The 19,682-nt window shown below is 41.7% G+C and overlaps 1 protein-coding gene across 1 annotated transcript in view; it reads right to left on the reverse strand.

Annotated features, from left to right (window-relative positions):
• The window catches only part of LOC140105238 (atrial natriuretic peptide receptor 1-like), a 29,060-nt gene extending 9,748 nt beyond the window's left edge, over positions 1-19,312 (reverse strand). The window contains exons 1-17 of the mRNA XM_072129185.1: positions 19,272-19,312; positions 18,801-18,915; positions 17,106-17,196; positions 16,311-16,443; positions 15,972-16,095; positions 13,885-13,989; positions 12,604-12,813; positions 10,310-10,379; positions 10,088-10,232; positions 9,352-9,438; positions 8,654-8,794; positions 6,911-7,032; positions 6,192-6,330; positions 6,010-6,058; positions 5,153-5,254; positions 2,727-2,846; positions 2,330-2,423 (exon numbers count right to left, since the gene is read on the reverse strand). Of these exons, the coding sequence (XP_071985286.1) occupies positions 2,330-2,423; positions 2,727-2,846; positions 5,153-5,254; positions 6,010-6,058; positions 6,192-6,330; positions 6,911-7,032; positions 8,654-8,794; positions 9,352-9,438; positions 10,088-10,232; positions 10,310-10,379; positions 12,604-12,813; positions 13,885-13,989; positions 15,972-16,095; positions 16,311-16,443; positions 17,106-17,196; positions 18,801-18,915; positions 19,272-19,312 (1,888 nt within the window). The remainder of the gene's footprint in view (positions 1-2,329; positions 2,424-2,726; positions 2,847-5,152; positions 5,255-6,009; positions 6,059-6,191; positions 6,331-6,910; positions 7,033-8,653; positions 8,795-9,351; positions 9,439-10,087; positions 10,233-10,309; positions 10,380-12,603; positions 12,814-13,884; positions 13,990-15,971; positions 16,096-16,310; positions 16,444-17,105; positions 17,197-18,800; positions 18,916-19,271) is intronic.
• Positions 19,313-19,682: the final 370 nt, after the last annotated feature.

Raw genomic sequence — 19,682 nt, forward strand, 5'->3', positions numbered from 1 at the left:
TGACCTCTGGTGAAGTCTCTGGATGTTACTATAATCTCACACTGTAATGATCAGCTGTAAGGTGTCTGTAATGAAGCTTTATTGATAATCCTTGTTCCCATGACATTACAAAATTTGGAAGTCCAATTATTAAATATACCAGTTCTGACTTAGGTACATATTCAACTTAAGTACAACCCTATTAAACCTTTCTTGCCTAAGAGTGAGAATGTGCTTACAGTAGTTGCTCATGGCAACCAATTACAGCTCTTCTTTAAAATATTCATGAGTGCCGGTAAAATGAAAGCTGAACTGTAATTGGTTGCCATGGACAACTACTGTAAGCACATTCTCACTCTTAGGCAGCTTGATAATGCTGCCCCAATGAATGTATTTGCAAACAAACATCTTCTATGATCCTGAGAGTCTTCTGTATGTTAGTCATCCTTGGTGAAAGCTTCTCTAGAGATGAGTCCTATTCATCTCCAAGTCCCTATTCAGACTGAAGTGAGTCTTTGACATGTAAACACAGCCCGGACCATCTGTCTGCTGCGTGTTCCCCCCACAGATGAGCCGCTAATTTAACGCGTCTCATTTTGAAGAGTGGTGCAGGATTTACCATTTCTTATCTCTGTTTTAATTGGATCTATTAGCGGGATGTTGTCATTAATTCCGAAATTTATAGCAATTAACAGATGGATAATTCAGTCTGACCTCCTGGTCATCATTCATTCACCCCATACATCAGACTCGTCCATCTAAATAACAAATCAGAGGACATTGTGCACCCCTCCGCTATCCTACTGTTCCGTGGGGCCCTTTTTGTAATGCAAATTTTCATAAGTTTGCTGAACGGCCATCAGAAATTTAGGAGAGATGAAAACAACGTGTATGGAAGAGCAGGGTCGGCTCTAGGTTTCAGTAGGCCCCTACTAAAATATGCCCTAGTTTATCATCCCAAACAGCCCCCTTGTGGTTATTTTATATAAAGCCACTCTCACCTATGGATTTTTTAGATACATCCCCCTTCACCCCCATGGATTCCTTATTTACAGCCTTATGTGGGCCCCGCAGCAGCCGTGGGCCCTGGCACTTGCCCAGGTATGCCCAGTGCTGGCCCCATCCCTGTGTAAGAGGGTCAAATATGGACCCTTTAGTCACCTAGTAAAGTAGGACACCAACTTTTTATGGATCACACTGTTTAACACTTAACTGCTGTATTTTTAATTCTGTGCTATTGCTGTTGATTAGCATTGACTCCCATATTGCGCAGAACTACCACCTAGTTGCAGTTTCTATGCTATTAACTTGCACTATACTATATGTACAAACTACAAACAGCCCAAGGTAGTATTGTGCCCTTATAAACAGAGGCATAACTTATAGTTAAAGGGAACCTGTCAGATAAACTAACCCACACTAACTAAACATATCTTTGAAAAATGATATTATACAGCAGTACCACTATCCCAATATTGTTCCACCCCATGCCTGAAAGGTTCCACAGTCCATTTGTAAAGTTGACTCACCAATGCAAGGGGCGTGCTTTCTCTCCAGCTGAGTTAACTCAGCTCTGCTACTTCTTTCGCTGGACGCTGGCTGTATGTTATTCTCAGAAATTAAGCAAATATTTTGGATATAGTGTTCCCTTATTCCTGACTTCAAACAGCCTCAAAGAGTTCCAAAAGAAGTAGAGTAAGAAGAATTCTTCTAGACATCCTGCTCTACCTTCTACTAACTGACACCAAAACGGGTTAAGTCCTCTCACCAATGGTCAATGTGGTCTCCCATCCTCCACCCATAAATAAAGACATAGTTGACTTTGATCGGGGTTAAAGGGGCCCAAAAGCTTTAGGGCGCTCCTAAGGTGTCCATTCCCCATACAAAGGTTTGGTACAGATTTAGCATTGGGATTTAGATAGTAATGATCTCGTCATTTGGGGAAAAAGTTGACTTACATAGACCCTAACACCCATGAGCCTTGGTGCGACCTACTCCCAATCACTGATCCCAACGAGAAGTACCATTAGATCACAGGACCCATTTTATCCAATAAGTTTCCTCCTCAGAACAGGGGACACCGCAGGAAGTGAGGTCCCCTGGAAAACAGCCCCGTAGTCGTTGAATAAAGTGGGTCCCTTGACCATCCTCTGGAACTTCTAGGTCAAAAACCCAAAGTACCGAGGTGACGCGGGAACCAGAGTGGGGTAAGTATGCGTTCTTTTTTTCCCAACCTGTCCTGTGGGGAGTTTCCATGAATACTTTCATTTAGAACTAGATTATATGAAATTTATTTGGGTCGGGGTTATGATATTTATCAGAATATTTCATCAAATTCATGGCTACTTACTGTAGAGCAGACGGTCGGTCTTTTGCTTTTCTTGTAAGAGATCTTGAGTTCTCTCAGCTACAATGGCCTCCAGATGTTTACTGTACTTCTCCATCTACAATAAGAAGCCAATAGTATGTAACTTTACAGAAATAACTGGAGAGTGACACATTTTTTTGGAAATCCCTCATATTATAGCCCTCAGGGAATTGGTCCAGAGGTGGTCCAAAACCAACTTCTAGGAACATACATAGGGTTTGACCTAACCCTTCCCATTTTGGACTTGGAAATGAGAATTAGCTTGGTTTCAAAAGTTACCACCACCACCTTAAATGGGCCAAGACTTCTGGGTCTTGGTGCCTCTGTAGTAATTGAAAACAACCATGTGATAACATAGACTACACCTCGTCAGACTTACCAGGTTCATCATCATATCCACTGGACTAACTCTGTGAGGATTCATCTTCTCTAAACTCTTCTTAATCTGCTCAAATGGGGGTCGCATCAGGGGATTATGGGCCCAGCACCTCTGTACCAGCTTCAGAGAGGAAAGAAATCTATATCTGATATATGGAAGACTCATATTATTACATAAATAGTAAGAATTATAATTGGTAGTTTTATGACGTTTTTGGAACCAAAGCAAAATCCTTTATTATAGGACAAGGGATACAAGGGGCAGATATGTGTCACGAGGTGCCTGGCCTCAGTTCAGTGAGCTGGTTAATGTTTGGTCAGGTTTCGGACATTTTTAATGTAGTAATGTTGCTTCATGCAGTTGATCCGGTATGGCTTTTATTGGAGTAGTCAAAGAGCAGGGTGGGTGACTACTCCCACATATCCAGGCCAGGTTTTGGACAACAGATATAACCAGGAAGCTCAGGTGAGCTGTGTGATGTGTTTTGCAGTCTGGAAGTCTGCTATACTGCGTGCACAGCTGGAGGTGTTACACAGCCAAGGATCAGCAATTGTGACATTGACTTCCCATGCCCCTACAGAGGACTGTGAGTCAAGCCAGTTTACATGTGTCTTTTCTGTTATATGCTGAAGAAAGCTATTTTGGTTTTTTTTAAACTGTTTTGGAAAGAAATAACACAGTTACCTGGACTGAAACAGTTACTTGTTACTGAAGCTGCGATTTAAGTTGATCCTTCACAGACTATATTGCTAAAGGTATCGGTCTCCTCATTTGGTGAGAATGTCTTATGGCCACCTGAGGTTCTACAACTTCGGCGCCCTTCTGCACCCATTCAAACTTATAAACAGACACATAGGGGCCTATTTATCACTAGCAATTGCCACCAGCCCCGGTGGGGAGGCTAGGACTGGACTAGCTGCCTTGATAGCGGCTAGGCCGGAGCCTTTTCCTCTTGTATAAGGACAAACCAACACATAGTCCTCAGAGGTTCATCATAGCAAGTAATTACTAGGTTGGATTTGGAGAACAGTTTTCCGTCATAGTTGCTATGAAACCATCTAGAAAAGCTCATCTACAAAAGTGGTGATGACGACAAATACTACAGATTTTGGACACAAAGAAGGAAGCGGATGATCCTTTACTTACCGGTCATGGACCAACAGAAGGATGTGACTTCTCCTTCTTGTATTGGCCATGATAGACAAAAGGATGGGGTCACTCCCCTCCTTTACCCACCAGCCATGGACCGACAAGGATGCGGCTGCTCCTTCATCTACCGGCCATGTGCAGACACGGAAGGGGTCACTCCGTGCTGGTCATGGTTCCACTGAAGGAAGCTGCTGCTCCTTCATGTACAGCCCATAACAGACAAGGAAGGGGTTCCTCCTGTCATTTTATTACCTTCCATGGAAGGAAGGATGCGGCTGCTCCTTCATGTACTGGCCATGGATCACCTGGAGAATCTGAGGAGAACTCCACCAAGACAAGTCACACCTCAAAGAATCCTTCTCTTCACCTCTACTTCAAATGTGATGGAGTACAACATAAGGCCCAAGAAGAAAAATCTTGTCATCTGCTTTACAGTAATCCTGACACTGATATCTTTTATGTACAAATGAAAATACAAATATCTATTAAGGCTTTGACTAATTTATTTTATTATACAGATCTTATTGAATATTGTGATGACTGTGTTAAGCAGACCAGCCGAGACATTTGTTTTCACTTTTGGAGAAGTGTTTCCACCTTCTGCTCCCCAGACTCACGTACAACATTATTATTTACAGGTAATTCCTCTCTCCTAATGTTTTTTATTCCCTTAAACTGTGAAGCGTCAATCTGTGGACTGATTTTGTAGACTGCACTGATGAGCAGATTAATTATTAAAAGTAGGACACATCATTTCTGCCAGACACATTACTAAAGTTTACATGTTACATCAGTTGCATTTTTTAATTTTTTTATGTTCTTTTTATATTACAATACTGTAACTGTAATGGGATGTTTACCTTGCGCCTCCAAAATAATATCAAGCTCCCCTGAATTGGGGGCAATCCCCATAGTTTATGATAAACAGCTGCACTGACATCACTGATTTTGTCTTCATCTCTAGTAAACATGGATTTGGTGACTCAGTTCTGAGCGACGACTTCGGTTTACGAGTCATTGTGCCAAAAGCCGGTGAAAGGTAAACAAGTCATGCAAAGACATCTGTGCGCTAAAGAGTACGTGCAACGATTATTCGCCTTCTAAGACAGCGACATGCCAAAAAGACAGGGGGTTCCATAGTAAGGGGTAAAACGGGTGCCCTTTACGGTGCCACATTTTGCACCTCCATTAAAAAAATTTATTTGGGACAAAACTGGCCACTTTTATGTAAATTACCATTCCCAATGAAACTGAGACCATCTACAAGTAACACTTACCTCTGAGTAATCTGCCTGGTTGGGGCAATCATGGTCAGATTTCCCTGCACTCAGATCTGGTATCTCTGGTCTCCAAGTCACATCTTTTAGGTAAGAATCTCCCTGAAAATAAGAAATTCTGGCTAAACTGAAGTTGTATTTCACCATCTTTACTTCTGTAATTTTACTTGGTCTGTTCATATACCGAATAAATGATATCAGACTGGAACATATCATTGGCCTAAAAAGATTATTAGTCAACAGAAAAAAATGGTTCAGAGTGTTTTCTTTTTCCAGAAACAGCTCCACTGTTGTCTATAGGCCATGGTTGGTATTACAGCTCATCGCTAGTCAAGTGAATAGAGCTGAATTTTATATCAGATACAGCTAATTGACAAAGAGAGGTGTTGTTTCTGGAAAAGCTGTGTTCCCTTAATTTAAGCAGATTTGTGGCGTAAAGCAATGTTCCTATAATCACATTCATGTAGATATAGTGTGGGGGATTGTTAGGTTTGCACCAATCACTGGAATAGGGTTCACGGGATACCCCTAGCCCTGCTAATGTAGGTAACCACAATGGGGAGTAGTTATCTGGAACACTGGCTGAATATACAAGTGGTCCGCCATAGGTGTTCCCATTACACCCTTAGATTTCTATGTAGTGAGCCCCCCATCTTCAGTAATGGGGTCCCTCATTATGGTAACCTATGTCTTTGCACTTGATCTCCAATTACGTTACCAAACAGCAAATTTGTATCTATACACAACTTTAAAACATGCAACAAATTCAGTTCTGCTACATCTGTGTATTTACACATAGAGCGCCCACATTAGTAACAATGTAATTCCAGCCTGGAAATGGAAACCACAAAACTTACTGGGAAGGTATCACAGCGGCTGGCAATTTCAACTAGGACAATGGAGTAACTAAAGGAAGAATAAAAGGAACAGTCAAGTATAATAATACCAATATAATAAGACATATCATGCACTTTCTGTATATAACACACAACAATGGAAAATTCCCTAGGATTTCGGACCCCCTGCGTTGTGGTCTTACCTGTACACATCAGCAGCAGGGGTTGGCAGGACACAATTGCTATTACTCTGAATAACCTCTGGGGCGCAGTAGATAGGTGCAGGCTTCTTCTCTATTAGTTCTTTAAACTCATCTCGTCTATAAACCATCAAACCGTAATCTGCATAAAAATATGTAAATTGTGTTTTGTATACATAGAGCAAACATACTATCAGCGATCTGATTACATGAGCACTTCTAACCTAGAATTAGTATGTAAGCCCCTTCCAATGGTACCACAAACAGCGCCACAGCTGCTCATAGGTAGTGTGCGGTACTGCAGCTCAGCCCAATTCATGTCAATAGAGCTCAATACCAGACAAAACACACAGACAGTAATGGCGCTGTTTTCTGCCGATATCACTCATAATTACATTTCTAAAGAGTTGCCCTATAAAAAAAAAAACTAAAAAAATAATAATAATTATCTATCTATATTATATAATGTATATTATCAAATAAATCCATTACTCATGTTCCATCCCAGCAGCACTGGCCCATTCACCGGTCATTGGCTGAATGCCCTCTCCCAGTGAAACCTGAAGAAATTGGGTGCAGTGGTAGTGGATTTTAGTAATGGAGTCATGGGTAGCCATTTAGTTTTTTAGTGGCCTGTAAAACCCATTTACATACATGTGTATGTAACTGGACAACTCCTTTTAACTCCTTTTGTAGTTCAGTGCACCCCCCATAAATTTTACCTGAAATTTTGCACACCCATCGGTCATCTATGACACAGTTACGTGAAGTCAGTCTCCCATGGTACATTTTATGATGGTGCATATAAGCCATTCCACGCGCTATGTCCGTGGCAAAGGAAAGTCTAGAAATGGAAGAAGAAGTAAGATAATGGGGGAGATTTATAAACGCCTGTGCCACAATTCTGGTGGTGTTGCACAAAAACACTGTCTAAAATGTCTTTCACCAGAGTTATCAAGGCTTTTAGACCGTTTTTTGGCACTTTCCCGACTTGTCAGATTAAGGGACATGGCATTCGGAGAAAGGGATGTGGCCTAGCGAGAAAGGGGCGTGGCTTGCAGGAAAACGTCCGCACCCCCAAAATTCTGGCGCACAGTTTAGACCAACTAAAAGTAGGTCTAAAGTAGGAACCAACAATCTTATCCTGCACCAGAATTCATCATGACTAATAAATCTGGCGCAGCAAAAGACAAGTGTTTTCTAGCTAGAAACTGGCGGAACCTGAGACACGTTGTTAAATCCGCCTCCCCAATATGTTAAGATATTTACAGCCATAGGGGGTTATTTATCATTGGTTTTCCTGGGCTTTTTTGGTATAAAAAAGTCTAAAAGTAGTTGCTTTGAGGCTTTTTGAGACTTTTCACTGCTAAAAAGTCTTACAGGACTATATACAACTCTTCATTAATCTGGCACAAACATAGATTTACAGCTAGCAAATGAGTCATGACTGGAGACTTTTGCAAAAAGTCTCATAAAAAGTCTCACAGTTATTCCAGTCCCCTGCTGGTGTATGTGCTGAGACTTTTGAGAGACATTTTTGGGACTTTTTGAAAAAAAAATCCCAGACAGAAAATACAACATTTATCAAAGGATAAATTTAAATGAATCTAATGGGCAAAAATAGACATAGAACTGACCCAAGGAGCCGCCTAATGATAAATAAACCCCATATACCGCATGAAGAGAAGGAATACAAGATGTTCTTTGGGATTTTCTTTATTAGCAGAGAGGCCTGTACAAAAGTTTAAAGCATCACTTACTCCACTCTTTTTGGTGGTCCATTCTATAGAATAAAGATCCTCCTTTAAAAGTAGTCACTTGTCTCATCAACTACTGCAAAAGTTATTGGAGGAGATTCATTACGGCTAAGACTGGCTAAGAATCTGCAGGAATCTTCCTGTCCCCTACAGTTTTTGAGATTCTCCTACCCACACGCCACAATGGGCAGGTCGGGGTAGAGAGCAGAGAGCAGGGCGGGCAGATGGCAGAAAACCGTCGGTAACTATGGACGAAAAACTCTGCCAGTTCCAATCTGGTCTAAAGTTTGGAACTGGTGAGTTTGCACCTATATTCACCAAGAGACCAAAATTTGGGCGCAGGACTGTTGGCAGGGGGGAAATTTAAGAGTTGCGTTCTGAATGCCAGTCTTAATGAATTCCCCCATTGAGCGTATCTGGCAACTTAATTGCAAGGGGGTTTTAAAACATGGCTTCTATTTTCCAAAATCAGCAACACACCTGACTATGGTTTGGGCAGGTATTGTAGCAATATACCATAAATCTTTTATTCTTTACAGGTCTGTCAGACACTGCTATACTATCCTCGAAAAAATGAAAATATAAAATTATTGACATACCAAGAGACATTACCCAAACTCTAGATCCGTTCAAATGGGACCTCTGTTGGTGGTGGACCTGGTGGTCTGATCCTCACCAACCCTTCAGACAAGGCAAAGCAAACCTCACCTAAATCCCCAGTTGAGAGGAACGTCGTCATTCACCAGGACATCGGCCAGACTTCCCTTTGGACAATATTCTGTGATGATGAAGATGTTTCCTTCCACGGATCCCCCGATAAACTTACAGATATTCTGGTGATCCAGCTTCCTGCACAGTCAAAGTGATCACATGATTTCCAAGTCCATAGAATATTTCCATGATCTAATCCATCATTGACTATTGTTCTGCTTTACTTTGTCAGTTTTGCTGTGCAGACTAGGACAGGGACAGCAGAGACATCTCATTATAAAAAGGGATTGGGCCATTAATGACGGATGATTATATTATACAGCTGAAGACCAAGATAAGCTACTATACTAACACCATACACATAGTGTATATATATATATATATATACTATAAAAGTTTTGGCCAAATTCAGCCGAAGTGGCACTAATCTTAAAACTGAAGCATACAGAGATGGTGACAAAACCTACTTTTTTTGACTTCGTGTGGTCTTACTGACCAAAGACCATAAGTAAGAAACACATAAGGAACACTGGTTGAAAGGCGTTGGTTTTGTCACCATTGTATGCTTCAATTTATAATTAAATAAAGTCAACAAATATTTGGTGCCTGAGTACTGGAAAAGGTTTTGCACTGCTTCCAATACTGACTTCCTTTATGGACCAGGAATTACATTTGTTATTCCGTGTTACACCTACCGTACAAGTTGCACCTCCTTCCTTATGGTTTTACTAATGGTAAAGTTTTTCTTGTATATCCTTTTGACGGAAACTACTCGTCCATCACTAAGAAAGTAACCAAAAATATCATTGTTATTAAAGAGAGTGTTATAGGTACAATCTGCACATCTCCTCCTGCTATATAACATATCCCCTGCAGATAGAACACTATGTACATTCTGCTCGCTCTTCCTGTTCTATAACGTGCTGCCTGCAGATAGGACACTATGTACATTCTGCTCGCTATTCCTGCTCTATAACATGCTGCCTGCAGATAGGACACTATATAGAATCTGCTCCACTCCTCCTGCTCTATAACATGCTGCCTGCAGATAGGACACTGTGCACAATCTGCACATCTCCTCCTGCTATATAACATATCCCCTGCAGATAGAACACTATGTACATTCTGCTCGCTCTTCCTGCTCTATAACGTGCTGCCTGCAGATAGGACACTATGTACATTCTGCTCGCTCTTCCTGCTCTATAACATGCTGCCTGCAGATAGGACACTATATAGAATCTGCTCCACTCCTCCTGCTCTATAACATGATGCCTGCAGATAGGACACTATGTACAATCTGCTCAGCTCCTCCTGCTCTATAACATGCTGCCTGCAGATAGGACACTATGTACAATCTGCTCCGCTCCTCCTGCTCTATAACATGCTGCCTGCAGATAGGACACTTTGTACAATGTTATCTTTATTACTCACTAGATCCCGGTCTGTATGAAGTTCTCTGTAGAGGAGCCACATATGAAGACCGTGTTTGCCAGTAACTCTGGTCGCTGACCTGGAATCAAGTTGTTGTTGTGTCTCAGGCTGATGGTACTGCCGAGCTCATTCCACACTTCATCCGCTAAGGAAAAGGAATAGGACAGTGATATAGATCTGTGTCCATCACCTCAGTGTAATGTGACTGAAAACCCCATGTACCAGGTAAGTCTTTCACTGTCAGAATCCAACTCTCATCCCACAGCATCTTCTGCTTCTGATACTGGAACCACTGCAAAAACAAGACGTGTGTGATCATCGACGGTCAACTCTAATGCGCAGTCTCAAGCCACTTTATCGGCCTTAAACCCCTTAAGCATCTGTATCCATCCTCATACATAGAAGTCTATGGAGAGGGGAGGGGAGAGGAGGTGGCTGCTGCAGGATCGTCCGAAAACGTCCGCTGATAGTGTGGCGCTCAACCCTTAGTAAATAAGCCCCTATATGTATGGATAGCCACGTCCCATTGATAACAGGACTGGTAACACTCATTAGTCGTTATGTTCATAGATTTCCAGGGGGAATAACAGAGAAACGACACACCAAAAAGTTTTCAGAACCTGAAAGATACACATCAGCAAACTAACAGGTCACGTGTAATCATGTGTGATGTTTGTACGTGCAGATGTTGTATTTCTATGTAATAAAGGTAAGATACCACTATGGCACAGATGAATCCGCTGCAGAACAGGGTTAGGGGAAGTGCGATGGCGATTTTGACTGTAGTTGCCATTGGACATGGGCCGCAGTCAGCAGGACACAGGGCACAGTTCTCATCTGGACTGCAGACGTCATCTCCACACACTGCAGACAAGAAGAAACACGTTATATATATATATATATATAATCTTTATTTTTATAGCGCCATCCAATTCCGTAGCGCTTTACAAATCTCTCTCTCGCTGGATTACAAACAAGATATGTTACGTAGGTTTGTTCTTAAGTTGAATTTGTATATAAGTTGGAACTGTATACTTTATCATTGTAACCCCATTTTAAAAATGTTGGGTTGCCATAAGAATCAGGATTAACAATAAAGCTTCATTACAGACACCTGTGATAACTGTTACAGTAAATTATTAACATCCAGAGGTCCATTTGTAACTAGGGGTCGTCTGTAAGTCGGGTGTTCTTAATTAGGGGGCCGTATATATAATTATAACATCATTGACCAAAGACACAGGCAGGAGGAATGAGATTCTGGAGAAATAGGGATACAGTATTTTAAAGCTGCTGTGATAAGAGGTAGTACCTAAAATACAGCCGTGTACACGTTAGGATCTTTCACACTACCATTCCAAGTAAAGAATGAAGGTTTAAAAAATGAAATAATGTATCACTTCCCATCCCATGGACAGAAATGTAAATTTAATGTCATCCGTTTAGGCAGGAATCCGTTATCCATGCGTTTTTTGGACAAAAAAAATGACTAAGGCTGCAGTACTTTTCCTCCGAAAAAAACACCTGGATATCGGATTCCTGCCAAACTTACCATAATAAATGACATAAAATTTACATTGATGTCAATGGGATTTTTAACTGATACGTTAAACCTCCATTCCTTACTTTTTTAACAGAGGGAAGGAACAGTAGTGTGAATTTAACCTTAGTCCACTAGATGGCGCTCTCTGTAGAATCTATTTACGCTTTTCTATGTGACAGTTGTCCTAAATACAGGCGGTCCCCTACTTAAGAACACCCGACTTACAGACGACCCCTAGTTACAAACAGACCACTGGTAATTGGTAAATTACTGTACTTTAGCCTTAAGCTACAATAATCAGCTATAACAGTTATCACAGGCGTCTGTAATGAAGATTTATTGTTAATCCTGCTTCTTATGACAAACCAACATTTTTAAAATCCAATTGTCACAGAGAACAAAAAAAATTTTGGCTGGAGCTACAATTATAAAATATACAGTTCCAACTTACGTACAAATTCAACTTAAGGACAAATGATCTTGTATGTAACCCAGGGACTGCCTGTACTTTTCCATGGAATAACTATACAGGCGGTCCCCTACTTAAGAACACTCGACTTACATAGGACCCCTAGTTACAAACGGACCTCTGGATATTGGTAATTTATTGTACTTTAGTCCTAGGCTACAATAAACAGCTATAACAGTTATCAGAGGCGTCTGTAATGAAGCTTTATTGTTAATATTGATTCTTATGACAACCCAACATTTTTAAAATGCAATTGTCACAGAGACCAAAAAAGTTCTGGCTGGGATTACAATGATAAAATATACAGTTCCGACTTACATACAAACTCCACTTAAGAACAAACCTACAGACCCTATCTTGTATGAAACCCGGGGACTTCCTGTACTGGGTGTCATTTCTGAGATCTGAAGCACAATATTATCTAAAATCAGGGACAAACCTCTAGAGGGGTAAATGCAGTGGTTTTATTATAAAAAATAAGTGTCTGATTGCTTGGGGTCCGACCTCTGGGGGTCCTAATACAGGAGCTGTTTCCTTGTTGTGACCGGACAAGTACGGACCGGTCTGGATCTGATGCTGTGACGCAGACATTTCCATAATGATGAAATTACCTTTGCCACTGAGCACCATGGACGAGGCTTCTAGGGCCGCCTGGAAGGTCCCCACTTTGATGTGAGCGATCAATGAGGTGACGCCGAGGTGGACCAAAACAACCTGCAATTACACAGATCATTCACACTTAACCCTTTACTGCACATAAAGAGAGAAAAATTATACATATTCCCCATAGAATCCGGGTTTATAACGATTGGATCTGGTACCTTCAGCATCAGGGGCAACGCATCACATAGCTGTGCATCACAGGGAACGTTCCCAGTTGTGGCAAATTTCACATATTATTAATGTATTATCACATATTTTATATAAGACAGTGGGGCTCATTTACTAAGGGTCCGAATCGCGCACTTTCGTCGGGTTCCCTGGGGATTTCCGCTTTGTGCCAAATTGCCCCGGGATTTTGGCGTACTCGATCGGATTTTGCCGCATCGCCGTCGGCTTGCATCCGACGGAAATGGGGGCGTGGCCGTCGGAAAACCCAACGGATTCGGAAAAACTGCGGTATTTAAAAAAAAAATTGTGTCGCTTGACACGCACTTACAAGCACCAGAAAGAAGATGGTAAACTCCGGCGACACCTGGTGGATATCGGGCGCACTACCTTAGTGAATCCCGGCAGGACGTGAATCCATGTCGGACAACGCGCCGCGGGATCGCGAATGGACCGGGTAAGTAAATGTGCCCCAGTGGGTCCTGTTGGAAGCTGATGTAACAGTGCGGTTCTGATTGGATTATATAACCCCCTTCCATATGTTCTATATACAGACGGTCCCCTACTTAAGAACGCCCGACTTACAGATGACTCCTAGTTACAAACGGACCTCTGGATGTTGGTAATTACTGTACTTTAGCCTTAGGCTACAATAATCAGCTATTACAGTTATCACAGGCGGCTGTAATGAAGCTTTAGTGATAATCCTGGTTCTTATGACAACCCAACATTTTTAAAATCCAATTGTCACAGAGACCAACCCAGGGACTGTTAGTATAGTGGGGGGACTGCCTGTGCTGGGTTCATGGACTTTATATAGCAGGTACTTTAAGTCACCATCCAGCCCGGACTTGAAGAGACATCTGAAGAATATCTGACATTTTTGTAGGGGAATTTTTTAAATGAATATCTCCATGGCTGCGGATCTCCGCACATAGACCCTGTATGTACTTTTACCTTTGAGGTCCAGTTGAGCTGGGTCATTTTCCCTGCCTGGGATACAGTGTGTGTCACTATTTTACCATCGTCAGGGATCCACGGCCCACAGATCCCACGCTGCTTCTGTAATGAAAACACATGAGGCACATGAAGGGTTGTCCATAGCAGCTGCGCGCAGGAAAGAGAAGATATTTGGGATCATTTGTAATGTTTATTGCAGCCCTGATGATGTCAGACTCATTACAGACCCAAATACACAGGATCACGAGCTCTGAACACGGTGGAGGAATCCCCGGATTTGTGTTCCCAGTATTCAGCCTCCCGTATCCGTACATGTCACTACTTATCCCGGTAATAAATAGTAAAAAACCCCATTCTGTCTCTGAACCAAACAGATGAGTCATTGTTAAAGATAACTTTATATTAAAGGGGTCTCCAGCCTAAATGGAGTCTCCTAACAGGTTTGACAATAGAAAGCTGCAGGAAAGTGTTAGGTATTGTCCATGCTCGATCATATCTATGTGTGTGGTGTTAGTAGCAGCAAGACTGTGAAATGTGCATTTAGCTGGACACTGAGCACTGTGGGAGTGTCCTCACACTGCTATGCTGGGACATTAATTGTATCATAGATCATCCCCTATACTCTGAGTAACTGCTGTAATATTCAGACAGGACCCTGTTACAGCTTTTACTCATAGCAAATGTGAACACTCGCATCTGGTTTAGATAGATAGAAGATAGATAGACAGATAGATAGATAGATGATAGGTAGACAGATAGATAGATAGATAGATAGATAGATAGATATATGTAATAATAGGATGGATAGTTTAATAATAAAGATAGTATAGGATAGTAAAAAGATCCAGTAAGGCTTGGTGCAATGTTCGCAGGCAATGTCCACAGAGCAGATCCTGCCAGAGGGGGCACACACCAGTATGTCAGCGTGCTTGGTTTACAATCCTTCATCCTGGTGGTAGATGCCCTTTAATATGCATTGGAAATGCAGGCAGCAATCTCAGCTTTCAAATGTGATCCAATGTGAAATTTATTTCAAGAAATACTGTACATTTAACCTTAGATCACATTTGAAAACTTCAGTACTGCCTGTTTTCAAATGCATAGATGATAATATGGATGGCAATATGGTGGGTCCTTACTAATTTCTTAAGGGAGATTTATCATAGTGGCCATGTCCCCCTGCTTTGCACTGGATACATAAAAAGGCTTAGGCCTCTTGATTTACCTGACGGGTGCCGTAGCCGCTGGGCAAAACTATGCCAGGTCTGACCTGGTGTAGCTTTGCATAAAACCCTGCAAACTAACATTTTTCAAAATTATGCAGGCACAGGGCAGGTACACCACAATGCTGATGCTTTGGAGCCGACCCGGCTCACTGGAGATTATTGCCAGCCTAACTGACCACTGGTACAGGCTGAGGTACGATTTTGTTCCAGCCACAGCAAGCCAACTAACAGCCCTGCGTGTCCTCAAAGAAGGAGTTTGTTGCCAGACTGTTATCTGCTTCTGTTGGAGTTCTCCTAATGCCTAAGGAACCATGTGTTTAGAAATCTCTGTTTGCTGTGTGCATGCCTGGCCTGTCTTTGCCATCATGGGCCTCCGATTTATATGTCAAGGATTTGTCACCAACACCAGGAGTGCCACAGAGGGAACTTTTGTTGTCATACAGCCTCCCCCTCTTCTTGCTTTGCCTTGTCAGTCCTGAGTGGCGTAGATGAGGCCTACACTAGGACAAGGCTACCACGATACCAGCAAATAAGAAGCCATCGAGCCAGCCACTCTACTCCTACCAACCTGCTGCCCTCCATACATTGTCGTCCCCCGGTGGAGATGTTGCATATAGATAGATAAACACTAGATAGATGGATAGACAGATAGATGAATAGATAGATAATAGATAGATAGAGGGATAGATAGATAAATAAAGATTTATTATCATTATTAAATAGATTGATCCAAACTAATACTAATACTGAACAAAATGATGCTGATGTAAGCCTCTAGTTACATATATTATGTCTATTTGTACGGCGTGCACACATCCAGCCTAATATTACCACATAGACGAGTCTAGAATAACGAACCATAAAAGCCAGAGGACAGGAGTGGATGTTCGCATGGTAGATGCAGCAGTTTTCGGCAGTCGCATACTTCCAGTCCGCGGGACATTCAACTTCCTCACAGAACTTTTTGGCTTCACTGGCATTACTAGAAAATATTCATGTACAGATCATACGTGTCCCATGATATAACATGAAGCTACTACTTAAGAGGTAAGTGATCAGTCACAGTATTAAACATAGGATATAACATCTATAATCTCATAACCACTGTCATATATATTGTATAGTTATTATACGTGGCTGTGATTGACCCTTTATGGTAGTAATGTATTTGTTCTGTAATGACCCTATAAATCTCACCTGAATTTTAGAATATTTTGTGTCACGGCCTTCTCATAAAAACTGTCCGGTACAGACACCGTGTAGGAAACATTGAACTCCTGCCCCGTAATGACCTTTGCTGGAGGCCGGTCAGTCCATGCCATCTCCAACCCTGTAAGAGAAGAAGATGGCGCAAGTGACCAATGGACTGTCTTGTCCATGAACAACTTGTAAAATTTGTTACAATCCAAATTTTTGACTTATGCCTTTGATGTGCCATAGGAACAGTATATAGGTAAGCAGGGTCGGCTCCAGGTTTCAGTAGGCCCCTGCGTAACAGAGCCTCAGTGGGTCCCTTTGTAGTGAATTCACGTGGCGGTATTACAAATTCAGAAAATAAAACAGTTTCCTGTTCCCTAAAATATTCCCTACTTCCGTAACTCACAGCCCCACATGGTTATATTATATAGGCCCCACTCACTCCCTATTGATTCATTAGATACAGCCCCCCTCACCTCCATGCAGTGTCAGACTGGCCCACCAGAGTACCTGAGGATCCTCCGGTGGGCCCTGGCTCAACCCAATACTGAACCCCAGAGGTCCATCAGAAAACAACACAATTTGGAGGCTGCTAGAGTATATTTCCTGGGGGATAATAAAGAGTGGGCCCTAAGATTGATTTTCTCTGGTGGGCCTAAGGAAACCCAGTCTGACACTGCCTCCATAGATTCCTAATGTACAGCCTTATGTGGGCTCCCCAGCAGCACTGGACCCTGGCACTTGCCCAGGTATGGCCAATGCTGGCGCCGCCCCTTCCCATCTCATCATACATACCCATACAGTCAATCATATTCTGCTCATTGGGCTGATCATTCGGCCAGCAGTCAAATTCTGTATTGTCAAGGTCATGCCAGGCAGAGGAGATCTGCGAGGAGAAATTAGAGAAGGAGTTTTGAATATGCACGGATTGAGATAATGGGGCACATTTACTTACCTGTCCTGCACGATCCAAGGAAGTGCATTGTCCGACCGGAATACACATCTGCCGCGATTCACTAAGATCGTGCACCCGATCTCCTGCATGTATCGCTTCCCCGCTCAGGTCCGACAGAGTTTACCATCTTCTTCCTGGTGCATGTAAGTGCAATGTCGTGCGACACAAATTGAATTTTAAATCCCGCGCTCAGTCCGAATCAGTTGGCCCGCCCACCCCCCCATTCCTGTTGCATGAAAGCAGCGCAGCTGCGCCACAATCCGATCGTGTACGAGTCAATCCCAAGTTAAATACCTGTCACAGCGGAGCAAATCCTGAAAAATTATAAAATCCGTCAAAAGTGCAATCCGCAGACCCTTAGTAAATAAGCCCCATTGTTCCTAAAGAGGGCAGCCGAAAGTAAAGGCTCTAGGTCTATTGCTGGAATCTAAAATATTAGCTGTAATGCAAGACCAGCATCAGTACCCTAGAGGGTCTAAAATATATATATATATTCATGGCATGGAATAATAAATAAGGTCAATGAGAAGTAAAATTTGTTACACAAAAAATAAACCCTCACACAGCTTTGTACACAGAAAAATGAAAAAGTTATGGATGTTTTGAAGGTGGAGAGAAAAAAAATGAACGCAAAAACCCTACGTCCTTAAGGGGTTAACTGATAAGAGTTTCCTACATTCCTCCGAGTCTTTAAATACTGAATTATAGAAAGTCCCTTTAAATGCTGAATATGTGTTAGAATAAGGCTAAAATCACTTATCTCCCTAAGGGGATAAAATAACAATTATATTTACTTGACATATAAGCACAAAATTTAGTATTTTAAAAAGTGCCATTTTTGATAGATTTTTTTCCAATTTAATGTGACTGCAAAGGGGTTGAGCTACAGTAAATTTCGTAAAAGGGTATTCCTCTGTAAATCACTAAATAACAAATGTTTTCATTTAGCTATACTTATCATACAGTCCACCCCATTGACTTATAGGAATAGTAGAAGTCCGAATGATCCAGTGTACAGAAGCTGCTCAATTACCTAAAACTGCTCCAGTGGGGCTCATCTTTCCTACAAAGGACCGGTGAATTATAGCAATATGGATCAGCAGCAAAGTTCTTGGGTGTTTTGCCTTCATCATTGAATGTATCTCAATAAAGGACAATGTAGATGCCCCTATCTATAACAATACTGTATCAGTAGTTCACTGCTCTTATATTGGACAACTTGCTCCTAAACTGGTCCAGTGGGGCTCGTCTTTCCTACAAAGGATCGTTAATTTATAGCAATATGGACCAGCATCAAAGTTCTTGGTTGTTTTCTCTTCATCATTGAATGTATCTCAATAAAGTACAATGTAGAGGTCCCTATCTATAACAATACTTTATCAGCTCACTGCTCTTATATTGGACAACCTTTTTTTAATATATTAAAGATATATCGTATACTAATATATTGTATTTGGTTCTTCCCATCTCCAATATATTCTTTATAATATGGTAAAATAATATTTACCCACTAATGTACACTGCCTTTAACTTACCTTGATGAAGAGGAGAAGTTGTGAGCTCAACAATAAAGCCAACTGCATTTGGATCACAAGTTTAGCCTCCAATATTCCAGATAGATGGTCAAGAGACGAGGCTTGAAAAATTCTCCTAAGGGGAAATCAACGTTGATGCTAGTGAGTAGACCACCTGATGAGAAGTATTGTCTCCTTGAGGTTCATGTAAGCTTGTGGCCAGTTCTCAAGCTGGAATATTCTCTGGTCAAGTTTCCTCTCCTTAAATCCGAGCACCGTCAGCGAATCTCACACAATAGATGTTGTATGTTAAGTTCATGAAGACATGGAGCCTTCAAAGGGAATGAGGAACCAAGTAGAAAGACATAATCTACCGACCTCAACTTCAGCTTGGAATGAACGCAGTCCACAAAACAAGTTGTCCTTAAGACATGGAGGAGTCCAAGCAACGGGAAAGGCAAAATCTTTCAAGACGGAGAGTCGTCAGGTTACAGTAGGAAGGACGTTGAGATGAAGACACTAAGATCTGTCATGTAGGCTTATAATCCACAAATAACATGAACGCCGTCTGTAACCTGTTATAATGACTTGTATTTGAGTCTTAGAGAAGGATCAATAATCCCAGAGGGTGCAACATCCATGAAAATATTATCCGCCAGATCTTCTGTACTTAGTTTGAAGGTTCTTAAATAATAAGATGGAGTATCCTACACAGACGTCATACACTTGTCTCGTTTACTTGGATCACATGGATCGAACTGACCCTTTCACCTCTTCTTCTCAATTCTTTTCTGTTTTTGACCTTGGGGACATCACAATGACCATCAGTGGTTTAATCAAGATTTTCCAATGTGTATGTAGACCTTAGGGACATGCATGGAGTAGATTCATTGGCATCTTATC

This window comes from Engystomops pustulosus, chromosome 10, assembly GCF_040894005.1.
Source record: "Engystomops pustulosus chromosome 10, aEngPut4.maternal, whole genome shotgun sequence".
Lineage (NCBI taxonomy): Eukaryota > Metazoa > Chordata > Amphibia > Anura > Leptodactylidae > Engystomops > Engystomops pustulosus.